Source organism: Dermacentor andersoni, chromosome 6 (assembly GCF_023375885.2).
Source record: "Dermacentor andersoni chromosome 6, qqDerAnde1_hic_scaffold, whole genome shotgun sequence".
Lineage (NCBI taxonomy): Eukaryota > Metazoa > Arthropoda > Arachnida > Ixodida > Ixodidae > Dermacentor > Dermacentor andersoni.
Genome location: NC_092819.1, coordinates 36,496,054 through 36,512,400, shown reverse-complemented (window position 1 = coordinate 36,512,400; position 16,347 = coordinate 36,496,054). Strand labels below are relative to the sequence as shown.

Genomic DNA, 16,347 nt, shown 5'->3' with positions numbered 1-16,347 from the left:
CATGCTTGTATGGGCCACCGTGGGTCGCATGCAGCTGCGTGCACATTAACGGCAGAAGTCCCTCCAGTAATTTTAGTAAGAAATTCTGTGCATGGAATGCCACGAATGCGAGTTACCGTGGCTGATTGTACGTGCCGCGTCGACAAATAGACGATCAGCAAGACGGCGTAAGAGTAATATAGGCGGGCGCGCGCCTCAGCTATGTGCTTGTGGCAACTAAAGAACAAAACACGTATACCGTAATAATGACTTGATAACATAGATAGCAGCATGAAATCGAAAGGTCGAAGGAAACACGACAGCACCCGCCCCGACTCCCCAGCCCAAGTGGGCCTCACAACGATATCATCTTATTGATGTAACGCAAAAAAAAAAAAATGGGGCGCATAAACACAAGAAGCGTATTCAAGCTACCAAACAAATCAGAAGAGGAAAGAAAATTAAAGTGGAATCGAAGCCCATGCCTTTCCTGAAACGCGAGGATGGGCTTTCAATGCGCAGCATTTACGACTTCATGATGGATGCCTGTGGTGTACTGTGTCGCCTCCGCGACTCATCCATAAAGTTCAAAAAGCCGACAGTTTCTACAGGCGTTCTCGCGTGATTGCTCTGACCGCTCCAGCAGCAGTGCAAAGTCGTAAAAGACAGCATTCAAGCCACGTTTTGAGTCCGGGTCTGTAAAACTTGGCCTGTAGCAGTGGTAATCATCCTTTATCAATAAATAATGTACCGGGGTATAGTGGCAGTGCAGCACTAAGGTAGTACTAAGGTAGCACTAAGGTAGCACTAAGGTAGCAGCCATGGTGGCTCAGTGGCCATGGAGTTCCGCTACAGATCGAGGACAAAGTCACAGGTTCGACTCGCGGGTGCGGCGACCGCATTCCGACATACGTGAGAACGTTAAAAAGCCCGTGTCGCAGAAAATCAGGCGTCAGCGTCCCGCGTCATTCCGACAAAAAGATTTTCGAGCCACACATACCCAGGCCCTCCATATGACGCAAGGAATTCACTGAACTAATTGAATTTCTCAACTAAAATACGCGAAAAGAAATCGTAAACTACGACTTGCACACAACCTACAGATATGATAGCTCTCGGATTATAATTTGAATATACGAGGAAATATAATTATGTTGCGAAAGTTCGAACAAACCCCTTTTCCAGCGTTTCTACAATCCATAGACCGGTGTCGGCGTCCGCCATTTGCACACGCCGGCACATAAGTATCTCGGAGTCCATGGAGCGGCGCGCCCGCTTCCTTGAAACACTTCCAGATGGCGCTCGCCTACTCTGCAGCGCCGCCCATGCAAAACCCGCCTTCGTGCACAGCGTTCGCCGTGAGCGTTTCCCAGTAAACATTACGGTTGCATACGCTGCAGTTGCAGGGAAGCATGATAAGCAGTAAGGGATCTTTCAATGCTATCGCGTTGGCTCGCAGCGTTAAAGAAAGGAAACGCATCAAGGCAGATGACGATTATCGTTGTGTGGCAGAAGGGGTACTCCAAAGGGTGTAAACTGTTCTTAGAGTATGGTGCGTCACGCTTTTCTTTTCTTCTTGCTCTTCTTTTTTTTTCCTATCTAGAAAAGTGGGAAAATAGGCTTCCTGCTATCGGGCAGCGCCTCCTAGATAGCATGCGCACTCTACTTTATGATATCATGCTACTTGGACCAAAATTTCCACTGCCAAGTCCGGCCGGACGAAAGCGGTAACATCAAAATCACCGCGGCTTACTCGGGAGCGTCCCCGTTATATTCTATGGCAGTCGGGCAAGGTAGCGTGACGTCACGGATCGAAGTGCACCGGCCCTTGCGCTATCTATACTCGCGGACAACTTTCTTTGGCTATGAAGGGAAAGCTACGGGGGGCGTGGCTGCTGCACATGTGTTACCGCGCCACATAGTCCGGCAGCGCTTGACAACCTTGACAGTGCTTTTGGTTGCTCGGAGCAGACGCTCAATAGACGCAGCTTCCACGTGCGACGGTTTCGCGCTTGCCCTGACACGTAAGGGAAAAGCCGCAAAACAAGTAAACCTTTACAATCAGCGGTGTGTTCTTCCTTTTTCATCTGCCTAGACTAACGTGCATTAAAACGCGGACTCCTTTCAGAAGCGCTCTCACTTGTGCGCACTTTGCCTCCGTAGCTCTCCCTTGATTGCCGCAGAAAGTTGTCCGTCTCGGGTGAGCAGTCGGAGGGAGGATGATGGGAAGCTGTCACTCACTCGCTCGTTCGTTCGGTCGGTCGGTCGGTAGGTCGGTCTATTCGCTACGAGACGACGTCTGTTACGGATGTCCCAACGGTCGCGCAGGCGAACCCGCTGTGGGTCATACTGATAACTTTTCTACGTTAATATTGTCACGTTATCTTACGGCAACCACTACTAAAGTTAATTAAAAATGAAGCCCAGAGTTGTTTTTGTAATCCCGCGACACTGCGTCTCATACCCAACACGCGGAGTTGGCCATGGCACAGGCGGATGAGGTTTAATGAGTATAGATATTAAATTTCACTCGGAAGTGTGCGAAAAAATACTAAACCTGATAAATGCAATACAGTTGATGACGTAGCCTGTGTTGAAATGTATGAAAAAGTAATAATGATAACGAAAGCAGATTTAAGAGTCAAGCCGACGTCGTTGTTGTTGTCTGAGCGGTTGTGACTCATACCCACTTGTGGGATCGGTCATGAATTGGGTTGTTAAATTAGGTGGATAAAGAAAAAAGCGAATTAGCAGTTGGAATGTTGGAACATAGCAAAATTTTTAAGAAGGTAAACGTTGTTGTCGTTTTTATTGCCTCAAAATATGGCTCGCACTTACAGGGGATATTGGCCACACCAGGTTGTTTGAAAACTGCATCTATAATAAAATATCGAAAGGGGGTCGAACTACATGTGTACGCCTGCCGGCGCGCGAGAGCTCGCAACCACGCGTCTACGCATGCCTCAGATGGCGCAGGACGAACCTTCGTACGCGTCGACGCGCGGCACGAGCGTAGACATATTCGCCAGACCACGTTGCCACTGAGTGGCAATATGGCAGCACCCTGGCGGTTACCGATTTCAATGCATGGGCGCCACCTTGAGCTTTTTCCTCTAGAGCTGGTTATATTAATTCTATGCTTATCACCATGTTTATCGCCATTGTCGCGTCGTGCCGATATGGATGGCACGACGATGATGCGCCCTCTTGCGGTCATGCGTCCTGTCATTACCAAGCAAATACGTCGCGAGAAGATCACGGTGTCAGTGCTCTGTTTACGGCCGCGCGGTGGATCATGCGCTCTGTTTACTTTGCCTTGTGGCTGCGCGTCAATGTCGTGGCGAAGGAGACTTGTTCGGGACTTTAGCAACCGCGTATACATGATGAACTTGTGGGACAGGTGTGGGACCGGTAAAAATATACAGTACTTTCGCAAGGGCGAAGCGTTGCACAGCGATAGCAAAGTTTAGCTTTGCATTTGAACACTTCGGACGGTGTTCTAGGTGGTTGCGCCAAAATTTCTGGCGTACTGAAAATCTTTATCGCACAGTGTAGGGCATGCGCCCCTTCGGAGCCGCCGCGCTGCCCGTGAAGAGCGGCTGTCAGTAAAATTGTGTAAGTTTCAGAATTGTGAGAACCATAATAATGTTTCGCACTTTTTAGTACTCTGAGAAGATTTCAGATAAAAGGCATGCACTGTGAAAGAAATGTTCAATTATGGCGCGCTGTCATTGTCAAAAATGATTAGAAATATTTTGGGCAAGCACATATAAGACCTGGTTATATATAAGCAGGTATAAGACCATATACAGAACACATAAACATATAGCATACTTATAATTAAATGTGTACGGAACACCATATAGGTGTTCCGTACATGTAGATATATATATATATATATATATATATATATATATATATATATATATATATATATATATATATATATATATATATATATATATATATATATATATATATATATATATATCGTATCCTAATAAAAGTGGCCTGCGTGTACGTGACGATCTCTATCAACTCCCATCTGCTGCGGAATCCGCAGTTAATCCGAGCCTGCTGCCAGCTGTCGCGTATGCTGACATTAAAAATTGAATGATATTGTCAAGCAATTATGTTTCACTACAATAGACGACGGCGTACAAATTCCTTTACTCGCACAATTACTTCTTCAGCGGGTGGGTATAAGTAACATGATTGCAAAATAGTTGCCGCAAAGCGTATCGCGCTCAACCAGGCCGGTTGAACGCATTCTTTCGCGTTTCGTAACCGTGGTAAAATAACGATGGTCTCTTAATGCTTGCTTGAATTAAATTAAATTTTATGGCAACAGAAATTATATGGACACTTTTCGCGAACTTTCGCCGTCGGTGTTGCGGTGTTCTATGTGGATTCTTCGATACGTGAAACGTCAATGTTGCACTGACCAGGTTTTATGGTCCCGACTGATTTACTCGTTAGAATTATTTACAGAGCGCAAAGAACAGTCGTAAAACATTTCATTCGCAGTGTATGCCTTTCATCCTAAACCATTTTTTTAAAGGTGAGACAATATTTGGGCTCGCAATCTCAAAGCGATGCAAGTTCCCTGGTTCCGGCGCCACAGCTCTTCACGCATCTAATATTTTACCGGCCGCTGACTATAATTCGGACTGTTTTCTGTCGGTCTCATCCAGTCTCATGTCAAACAGCGTCGAGGTGCCGACGCCTGCAACACCACTCGCACCGCTCATGACCCTAGCGTTCTAAGACGCCTGGTAACTGCTAAGGCACTGTTCCGCCTGCCGAGCAGAAGTTTCCTTGCGTGCTGCTTCGAGCCACGTGGCACCCGCATGCAGTTCGACCAGTTAAAACACCGTTCGAAGAGTAAAAGGGCCGCGCTAAACCTTGTAATCGCTCTCAATGCGTAGCCTTTCGGGCAAAATTGCGAACTTTGATTGCGATAGCAATTATGTGGACACTCCACATTCTCCAAGAGAATTTTCGCCGTCGGCGTCGCCGTGAAGTTCCGTATATATTTAGGTATATGTATGTTATATGCGTTGCCATGGTACATGACATTCGGTATATGCGGGCTATATTTACACAGCATTCTATCACTAATGTTTATCATACCACGTCATCGAATCCCAGCCACGGCGGCCGCACTTCGCGGTGGGGCCGAAATGCGAAAACATCCGTGTTACATAGATTTAGGTGCACGTTAAACAACCCCAGGTGATGCAAATTTCCGGAGTACCCCACTATACGGCGTGCCTCATAATCAGATCGTCGTTTTGGCACGTGAAACGCCATGATTTAATTATTATTTTTTTCGTACGACGTCTTACATTCTCGACAAAACTATTCCTCAGAATTTTGAGAATGGCAACCCACAAACAAATGTCACGAAACAAAGCGCCGACAGCGCACGCTTCTTATCTTGATTTTTTATTTAAACTCCTACAATCTTTCATTGTCCCAGTGGACCGTGCCGCGATGTCGCCGAGTAGGGACGCAACTAGTGTTTACAGAAAGCTTGTCTGTTAGTTTTACGTCGACTAACGAAGTGTGGGGATTCTCATTTATCACTGTTCTTCTCCATAAATTATTTGGGCTTATCTTTAACGGGAGCTCGACAGCAGCTTGCAAAACTTGTATGGAGGAGAAGTATTGCTATAGCTTTGCATGTGCCGGCCAACATCACGGCAATCCGACCGAACAGACGGCCGAACAGACGTACGCGCCAAACGCCGGAAAAGAAGGCTTAGAGAGCTCCGATTTAAGGAAGGAATTACGTGAGTCAAGGCGCTTGAATACGTGTTGTGGTGCATGAGCATAATGACACGTCAGCTTGTTTATCTTTTTCGAGTGAGCGCTTTTCACCGTCTGACAAATGTTATCGCTCAGCGCCTCGGGAGGCGCTTGCATGCATCGGAAGTTTGTGGAATGTTATCGATGGTTCTATCCGCTGTCCGTTGTCGCCGAACCTTGTGTAATCTGAATGCATGTATGCGCGACGCGAATGGTGTAGAACTTTCTGGAAAGCACGCGGGCACCAGCGATTACTCTGGAACGTTCGATGACTCGTGTACAAAAGCCGACGTGCTTGACATGCAAATCAGAGATTTCGACGACCGCCGACTGTGTTCGCCGCCATCGTTGTTCTTTGAGTGTAGCCTGCTTTTTTTGAGGGCACAGGTTCGCCCAATAAAACGCTAGTTTCGTCAATCACAGTTTTGCTGCCATCTTCACCGTCACTACCACGTGACAATGTTCTGGTGTGCGTGTGTGTGAAAACTTTTATCGTAATGAGGTACGGAGGCACGACTTCTTAAGCCAAGGCGGGCCGCTCCTAGGTTGGCACTGTCAGGCCAAGCCTTTCAGCGACATCTTGGGCCCTCTGGACGGTTCTTAGTTGGTCCTGAAACAATGGACTTTGAATCCTTTTCTCCCGCTGTGTCCATTCTTCAACGAGGTTGGGGAGAGTCGCGGGACACCCCGCCAGCATATGTCTGATTCCAATGATAACATTACAATCGTTGCACTCGTCCAGTCCTGGATAGTGCAATTTGCTGTTTCATTGCATAATTCCGCACAGAACGGGACGAGCCACTGGCACATCTGTAGGGGGGGTACCGATGGGGTTATATATATAAACCGGTTCGTTACATGAGTGCTGTTCTGTGTGTGAGCTACTGTATTCGGCAAAACAGCAGCAGCCGCGGTCAGCGAAATCCACAACAGAGTAGCGTAGAAAGCTTCGCTTTAGAAATCCGCCCAAGGGAGGTCACGTGGCCTTCTTCTTTGTTCTTTTTTTCCCCCTTTTCAGAAACTGGGGCTGCAATCTTCGGTTACGTTTTAGAAGGAAATTCAAGAGGGCTTACCGTTGCGTTAAACCGATCAAAGCCGCCCTAGCGCCGAATGCCAATAATAAAGCTGCCACGTAAAGGGGACCGCGACGACTGTCTTTTGATGTTTTCTCGCTTGTGCATCTCTGCCTCTGGGTTTTTCTCCTTAAGCCAACCCCTAATTCTGCTGTCCACGCATCAGCATGCGCTGCATCCTATAGATAACGGGATACTTCCGATAACGAAATAGTATATAGCCCCCCGTTGTCGTGTACGGTATTCACCTGCGCCACGTTCGCGTTGCAGAGTGTTATACCGCTGCGCCGAACTTCAAGCAAGCCCCAAACCGCTCAACGATCATAAGTCACTACATAGTCACGCGTCTCCTGGACGGCCCCGCCTCGACGCTCAAGTGCCAGGCAGCATCCGTCTTGTCACTTCGCATGTTAATCAGGTTTTTCTTTTTCTTTTTTCCACCGGACGTATACGTCGCGCACCGGTGAAATCCGCGGAAATCCGCGTCTCGCGGGATGACGTCGCTCTGCGGTTACAGAGCAGGGAATAATGCGACTTCCGCGAGCCTTTTCCTCCTCGTCGTCGTCATCGCCGTCGTCGCCGCACTCTTCTTCTCTGGGGATCCATAACACGGATCGTGTGGCAACTCGCCTTTCGTCGGCGATGCACCACTACGCGGCATCGGTGCGACCGAAGAGGAGGACCCGCAACGGTAGTTATACGTGATGCGGCGCAGTCAGTTCGCCGGAACAACGTCGTCGTTGTCGGTGCCTTCTTTAGCTGGCGGGGGAAAAAAAAGACGGGAGGCCGTATAGTCCTTGCCCCCGTGCGCGAGAGATGCTCGTCATCGCAGGAAACGGAACTCGTCGCCATTGTTTTGAGATGGACTCCATTTGCGCCGTTGCAACATGACCCACGGGGGAGAAGGCCAGCCGGCGAATGAACCGCGCAGCTGTTTTCGGCTGCTAATTAATTGGCTCGTTAAGCTCTGAAGGACGGCCCTTGAAAAGCGCGCGTTCGTTACGGGAAGTGTCCTTGGCCTTTTGTTACGCGCAGCAGCGGTTGTCGTCGGTGAAAGTACCAGTTCGCTTCTGTTGCCCGCGACCGACCGACCGACCGACCTATACACAAACCGCTCGCAAGCCGATCTATTCGTCAGAGCGAAAATGCGTGAACGGCCCAACGTGGACTGCCGCACGGAGAGGTTAGTGTTCCTATGTTCTTTTTCTTTCTTTGGCGATGTCTGTTTTCTTAGTGCAAACGCGACGTATTTTCTCCTTTCTTTTTTTTTTCTTTTTTTCGCCTGAATATCTCGCCTTTTCACTGAGACGGTCCGCGAAGCGAATTCAAATGACCAACTGCCGAACTTGATTCGTCCTGCTTCATTGTGTATCGGCACAATGGAATTATCCCGAGATTGAGCCGTTGAGATTTATCCTCTAAAAGCTGCGCGGTGCATTGGCTGAGGTGTACGCTGTATAGGAGGGCTTCGGATTAACTTTAGCCGCCTGGGATTACTTGAGGCGCTCGCCTGAATCTTAGTACACTAGCGATTTTGCATTCCGCCCTCGTTGGAATGCAGCTACCGAAGTCTGGAAATGAAACCGGCATGTCGTGCTCAATAGCCGAATGTCACAGCGATTGAGAAACCGAAGCGGGTCCGCGGCTTCCTGAATATGTCCATCGAGCGTGCAGCTTCTAAATTCGTCGTCATTTGCAGTCTCGCCTTTTCCTATTCTTTCATTTCCTCCCTTTCCACTACGCACAGCAGCAGGCCAAAGACGAAGCTCCTGCAGCCGACCTTTCTCACATAAAGGATGTTATCTCTCTCCCTCCAAAGTAGGTCTTATCGCTCCAGAAAACTCGCGCAAGTGGAGTTTGCCATAATAGCGACTTTTATGCCCGTGCAAGTGTTTGGATATTCCACTTAATATAGGACTCGGCCATTTCTTTTGCTCACGCAAACCCCGATGCTTGCAGATTCGCTGAGTTTTCTTCTTTTTGTGTGTGTGTGATGGCACGCTTTGCAACTTGTCAAAAACATTCCGCGTGCTTCGGTTGGGAATAGTGCCGAAACCATGGATCACATTCTGCGTCACCGGCCGGAATGCACACACGCAGAGGCAGCCACCTTCCGCTACGTTGAACCGGTTGAACGCGCGGCCTCTGTCGGGACATTCTACAACGAGAACCTGCCTTGACAACAAAAGGCTGTGCCAGCATTACTATGTTGTCCGAGATCAACCATAGCCTCTCTGAATGCCTACGCCTATAACAATGCGCACATCTTACAGTGAACAGATTTTAATGCCGCACTCAACACCAAAGCTGTCGAGCCACGTACAGTCCGCAAAGTAGTAGTAGTAGTAGTAGTAGTAGTAGTAGTAGCAGTAGTAGTACACAACAACACGAAGTGCAGCTTCATTGTGCCATCATCTTGCAAACGCTGACTGGTCGTTCGTAGATGGGACAGCTGATGTTGATGAACAGGTTGATTTGTTTACCAAAGTCATTGAAGATGGCATGCGCATATTTTTACCTAGAAAAACGCTCAAAAAGTCAAAGTTGCCTCATTGGTCTTCAGGACGAAAACTCTGAGTTGTCAGACGAAAATGCCAATGTAAAATATAAAAGGTTATCGAAAAAAAAAAAAGACACTGCAGTCACTATATACCCTGGGCTATGTGCTTCTAATAAAAATGTAAGCTGCAGACGCCTGAGTAACATTTTCTTTTTGCCTGTTCAGCGTAACAAACAGCACACAACAGCATAGTAATCAATGAAATATTGAGAATAATTTTCGATGTTTTCTCAACGTAGAAACAATCTTGTCATCGGGGTCACTGTTAAGATGAGCTTCCCATTAGACTGCAAACTGTAGCTTGTGGTATTTAATCCATCCACGTCATTTCAGTTTGAGATGACGAGTCAGCTGAGCAGTGACAGCTCGAGCAAAGTATCCCTGTGCGAGATCATTGTCCTAACAGTAGAGACATCGGAGAGCATGACGTCTGACACGGGCACCCGGTACGGGCTGCGCGGACTGTACATCTATCACGCCTGAAGGCTGGCGGGCCCGAAGTCATAGCGGGAACGTTCAAAGTCGTAGCAACATGTGTAAACGCTAAAACAACGTAGCGTTTCACTCAACTACGCGTAGCCGCTTTGATCTGGAAGCGCTCAGATCAAGCTAAAATGGCGCTGGCACATACTCGGACGCCATGGGTCTCAAAAAGTGAGCCGATCTTAATACCTTAGACGAATGAAGGCGGTGACATTCGACGAGCACCAACAAACATGCAAAGGGAGTCGTAATCTTTCCAAGCGCAACCAGTTCAGTGCACTGTATAGTGAACCGAGCGCACTGGTTCTTCCGCGCCCGGCTGCAACTGAAGCTTGTTTTCGTGTAACATAAGTCTGGCGCCCAGCGATGCGGCGCCACCGACATAAATCGCTTCAAAACGGCCGGCGCTATGTAGGAAACGTCAAAATCCAATAACATCGTCCTCGTAAAGTATTTCCTTTCACTCCCTCGCTGAGGACAGTTTCAACGCAAAATATTTTCCGTGCCGCCCTCAACGTGTACGTGCCCGCGTACTCGCCTTTCGCAAAGCCAGCTGCGCACGTTCATCAAAGGTTGCTCGTGACTCTTTCAATGATATATGCTACACCGTATACGACGGCTTTGCTGAGTAATGTCGGAGAAAAAAAAACTGCTCATTGTGATTGCTGGCTTTAATAGTAGTCAGCCTCTCAATTCAGGTAAAAGGGGATACGTGTTCCGGGTTCGGACCGACTACACGAATGACAGGCCTGACGCGTTGGCTTCTCAGCTATGCCGCCGGTCCTCAAGAAGTTGTAGTTAAAGTATCAGCCCTCTCCCACCGGCTTCCTTTATTATGCGAAATTCTGTGTTTTTCTCTCCACATATCATTAAACATTCTCTCCCTCTTTCTTTGTATACGAAAAGTCGCCCCCCCCCCATAAACCCATATGATATCGTGAAATTATGGTTATAACATATATATATATATGTTACCGCTACCATCCTTCAACAGGGTTTCGTTCCCACGAAAGAGAGCTTCGAGAATCATATATGAATCATGAATTTAAAGTGGTAGCTTGTGGAATCAATGAAATTGCTGGCAAACTCTCCTTTGACCCTTTTAATTTGCTAACTCCTCACACGTTTCGTCGCTCCTTTTTGTTATTCTAGATATACATTCCGGCATACCACTTTTGGTCGGTATGATGTCAAGATGTGTTCACGTGCATTTCTAGCTTTCATGGTTCCCTACTTTTCTCTTTTATTTTGGCATTTGATTGTACGGCCGAAACATCCCCAGTTTGGTGCACCATTGAATAATTTTCCTGGTTGCCTTATGCATTTCCTAACGGTTATATATCACGTATATTATATGGCAGGTTTATGAAGTGATATGTATATTTCCGCATCATTTATTAGAAATGCTTCTCGTCCTGGTATTATGTTCAAGTTTATTAGTTCACCTTCTCATATAATTTTTCATTTATATTTAATTTTTCACACACCCATAGACGTTATATAAAAAAACACACCTTGCCCGAAGACAGAAAGAATACCACTTGCGCAAAAAATGCAATGGAACGCAGTTCGTTCAACTCAGAGGTCAGTGGAGGTCATAACCAGGAAGGGGTGTATTGACCGTCTTCAAGGTCGCAGAAAAGTTGCAGCGACATCGAACAGAGAACAAAAGAAACACTCTCCTGGCAGCTGCGACCCCTAGCATGCTCCTTGTTAACAAGTCACCCCTATCCCCTACATTCCATTGGCTACGTGACACGTCTTCTTTCCTCCCTTGCAGACACGATTGTTTGTGCAACTGTTTCAGTTTCAGTTTCAGTTTATTATTCTTTCAAGATACATAGTTGGTTGTGAATAGTATACAGTTAGGTTAATAGTATACGTTTCTTTTCTTTTTCATTATGCCGCTGTACGTACGCGCAACCTTGTACTCCTGTTATAGAACCACTGTATGTTCGCGCAACGTTGCAGTCACGGTCGTTTTCGTTTACTTTGACATGAGCCAATGCACTAAACGTACGCGTGCTTGTGGTCATAGACTACGTTTTTTTTTTTTTTAATGCCACTGTTTGTACGCTGAAGTTTGTAAAGTCTGTATTCACGTTTTTGTTTTCTCTCTCTCGCTTCTTTCTTATTTTGCAGAGAGAAATCTATAAATTGAACTCTGTGTGCTTGCAATCGCACTCTTACCGATCCAGGTGCCAGAAACGCTTATCCTCAACTGTGTATATGACACACGCACATGCGCGCGCACACACACACACACTTTATATATATATATATATATATATATATATATATATTTACGAATGTCTAGAATCTGGCAACGTTGATGCCATCAAGTAGCATGTGTGGGCTTATTGACCAGTTGCCGTCACCTAACTAGATCACGTACTCGTGACGCCTGCGGCAGAAAGTGTGTTCCACATCCGCCGCCTAGGTTATTGAGTGGTGGCGCTGGCCAGCAACACCCCATGGTTAGCTCGGGTAGTAAAGCGTAAATACCCCAGAAAGTGGAAGGGAAAACGGCGCCGCGATAGCTCGATTGGTAAGAGCATCGCATGCTTAATGCGAAGAAGTGGGTTCGTATCCCACTTGCGGCCAGTTGTTTTTCATCCACCTTCATTTCCATTAATTTATCATTTGTGTAATTCAATTAGTAATTACAAGTAATTTCCCCTATGTTGACCTTGGTGTCCTTGTCTGTTGACTTCTTATAATGTGTGTGAGATACACAGTAGAGGATAAGCGTCTGTGGCAACTGTATCGGTATTTGAATAAGTCTCCGTTGGCAAACACAACAAATTTGTTTCGGCCAGAGACTTATCAACAATTTTCAATACAGGTCTTGTTTGCTACCATTTGCTTTGAAACGTTCTTTGTAAGGGCTACGCACACGTGTTTTTTCGTTGAAATACCTCTTTTGTCAACGCATATTTTTTTTCTTCTTGTTGATGTTCATTACGTTAAACGCACCTAAACACCTGAATGTTGATACATAACCGTAGAGCTTATCTGCAATCCTTCGCGGAGTGTAATTACACATGGCCGCCTGCACAGACGTTCAATGTTGACGGATGCCGGCGGACAGCTTTCAGTTGTACGGCTCTACCTCTCGCTTTAAACGTTCATGTGTCGCGTATATTCGCTACATCTTTAATGGGACACGTCAGTCCCCCAGCGGCGATATATTTACGCAGTTGTCACATGCTGTCGCCCAGCGTGACGCGTACAGACGGCGGTGCATTTTACGTCACGTGGGCAGAAGTGCTGCGGTGCAAACAGCGCTGCGACCAAGGCTCGATGCTGCTGCCTTTATTTCTCTTTCTTTTCTTTTTAGCGAGTGCCGCGCGTGCTCGTAAAAAGGGCAGGATTTCCGTCCTGGAGTTTCGTGTGCAGTGTGCGCTCGGCCACCTTCGAATCCGCAACAGCGTGCTGCGAGCGGAAACGCTAATTGAAGAACTTCCCACCTATCTAGTTGTGAAAGAAGTCGGCTAGAAAAGAACAAGATGTCACATCGCAAAGCGACCAACGGAATTGTCAGGTAACGTCTCTTGCCTGTGTAGTAAACTGGAACCGGACCAAACAGAGATGCGTGTGTAGCACTGGCCGCCGTTTTTGTGGATCCCAAATACTGGACGCCAAGATGTTCAGGAAATGCACCGTGAAGTTTGGCGCGTCTGGGCACAGGAACTGAGTCTTGCTGATGTATTGCTTAGCACATTGCGGCCTTTGAAAACGTTACTGCATAAATGTCGTTAACAACATGCCGCAGATGCCCAAAGTATCACGTACGACATTGGCTTGTAGGCCGCGTATAACACTGTCAACACGGATGCTGATTTCTTTCATGTAAGTAATGTTACGATCCCAACATAGCAACAGGGCGTAAAAGTCAGATAAATTTCGTTCTATAATGTGTGGCTCGCCTTAATATCGAATGCAATTACCTTAAGTAATTGACGTAGAACATATATAAACGACATAAGAGTTGGCTGTCTGCATCTGCTGCGATCATAAAGTCTATGTTTGTATGTGCATGCCAGTCCTATAGACTGTATACACCGCCATCTGCAGCGCAAGAACTTATAGGCTTAGCCGCATTTATTTCTGCTACTCCTTACGCAGTTCCATCGCTTTCTTTCTCATCGGCAAACCAGTCTTGTCCGATCAATCTCCAGTACTTAAATACCGACCGCTGCTTGAACGGCGTAAACCGGTGAGAATTGAGACAGCACGACCCCGTGCAACATATGTCTCCGCGTTTACTTAATCGCTGAGTAGAAGCGCGCTAGCGTTGCCATTCTTTCTCTCAAACATTCCGCTAAAGCAGAATTCAACGTCGGTAAATGCTGTGACGTCTGTGTGCAGCGCGCACGTGTTTTTTATCGCATAACTTGTCCAAAAGAGCTAACCGTTTCACGCAATGAAATGCACGAAAAGAGTCGCACGACTGGGACATTTTCGTCGTAACGCCCAAGTTTGGAAAGACGCCTTCCGTGATGCCGGCTCAATGGCTACGGTGCTGAGCGCGATGTCGCGGAACATCTGCCATGGCGGCCGCATTTCGATGAAGGCGAAATGCAAAAGCACTCGCGTATACGTCACGTCAAGGACTCCCCGTTGGCCAATATCAACCCGGAGTCCCCAGCTACGGCTTGCCTCGTAATCAGATAGTGGTTTGATTCGGCACGTAAGACCCCAGAGTTTAATTGAATACATTATTTCGTTTGTTTCGCCCGCGATGCGCAACAGTGACGCGACAGCTAGCGCAATTATGCACAGTATGTGTCTTTCATTGTTTTGTGCGCTATCGGTTGGAATAAACGTTCGAAGACGCGCGCGAGTATTCTTATCTCTAAAAAAAGAAAGATAACTTTATTTAGTGACGGCTTAGGCGTCTTCATTTGTGGAAGTGGCGCTTCCCGGCAATGGACAGACGCTGCTTTTTCTTCCTCCCATCCTACCTTTGGCTTCTTACTGCTGGCGTCATTTAAATTATCGTGCCTCGGGGCTAGCTTATCGATAGGCTGTACGCGTTGGCGTCAGCCGCTTATCGCAGCTCGCGGCGGCCGCACGCCCCTCAGGCGCAGTGTACTTAAGGCGAAAGCCTTATTGTATTGCTCATACCCCCGATGGTCTGGAAAACGCAGCGTGCGGTACAGAGAGTCATGTGAGCCCTCCTCGCGCAGACACTCGCTCGTGCCACTGCTCTCGCACCCGTCGTCGTCTTCTTCCACAGCTTGCTCCGATGCCGCTCATCATGCAAAAAAGGAAAGGCAAAGTTAAGACAGAGTTAATTCACGCACTCGAACCCATGACCTTCGGCGTGAGTCGAAACCTCGAGCTTATGTTAAAGTAGAGCCCACGGCCTTTGGTGTTAAGGCGAAATTAATTAAAGCACAGTTAATTAATATAAAGTTAAGCACTCGAACCCACGACCTTTGGTGGGAGTCAAACCAACGACCTTTGGTGTTAATTCGGGCGAAGTTAATTATGGGCCGGGTAATTAGTGTAGCGTCAATTAAGACACTGAAACCTACGACTTTCGGTGGGAAAAAACAAGTAATAAGTAACAACACATTCGAATGACAATGTCGGGTAATTTAATGTGGTATAAAGGTTATAGACAGTTTTAAGGTGCCTCAAAGTCTGGCCAACGTTCCCAAAGGAGGACCTATATCTTCGTCAAAGGCGGTAATTTAATTGATGTCTCTCAAGCCTGCAGGCTTTCGCCTTCACTCTCTTTGGCGTATGCTAAAGCGACTGTCAATTTTTTTCAAGCTCTTTTACGTACAGAAGCGCCGGCTAGAGCTATTGCAGGTGTGGAGAAAACGTCACATATCATCTGCAGATAAAACATGGTCAGTGGCAATAAATTACCATCCCCAGGCAAATCATTCCAATGTTCTATTATTGAAGGCTCAATTCTTCTTATTTGACGGGTCGGAAGGTTCGAAACCCCGAGAGGTGCTACAGTTCTTTTGGTATTTATTTTTTATAAACTATTTGCAAAGCATTTTGGGATTCCTGCGATGGTCGCCGGCGGACACTGGTGACCATGACAAGGACTACGGGATAGATGGACGGGAAAAACTTTTATTTGAAGCCAATGGCTGGTGGTTTCTTCAGTTGCGGTAGGCGACGGCGGTGACCGGTCATAACTATATTTGTAAAACGCTCGTGTCCAGAAGTTCTGGTGCATGTTAATTAAACCCAGGGGATCACAATCCGGATCCCTCTGCATCCATATCTTTCATACACCACGTGTGCCTTTGAAGCGTTCTTCAGGGCCGAATGTGACTCATTGACAATTCCCAAAGACAAGTCCCTGGCCCTTGCCAAGTGCACATGCTTGGGAAAACGCTGGCTCCAAAGTGAATTGGGCAATTTCTTTTGTTCACCCACCGTTAATTCCTCGAATATCATAGCTTAAGCGCT

General features: G+C 47.0%; 1 protein-coding gene across 1 annotated transcript in view; it reads left to right on the top strand.

Moving 5' to 3' along the window:
* Positions 1-13,238: 13,238 nt before the first annotated feature.
* Positions 13,239-16,347, top strand: part of LOC126521879 (organic cation transporter protein-like) — an 84,099-nt gene continuing 80,990 nt past the window's right edge. The window contains exon 1 of the mRNA XM_050170604.3: positions 13,239-13,450. Coding sequence (XP_050026561.1) covers positions 13,416-13,450 — 35 coding nt within the window. The 5' untranslated portion in view covers positions 13,239-13,415. The remainder of the gene's footprint in view (positions 13,451-16,347) is intronic.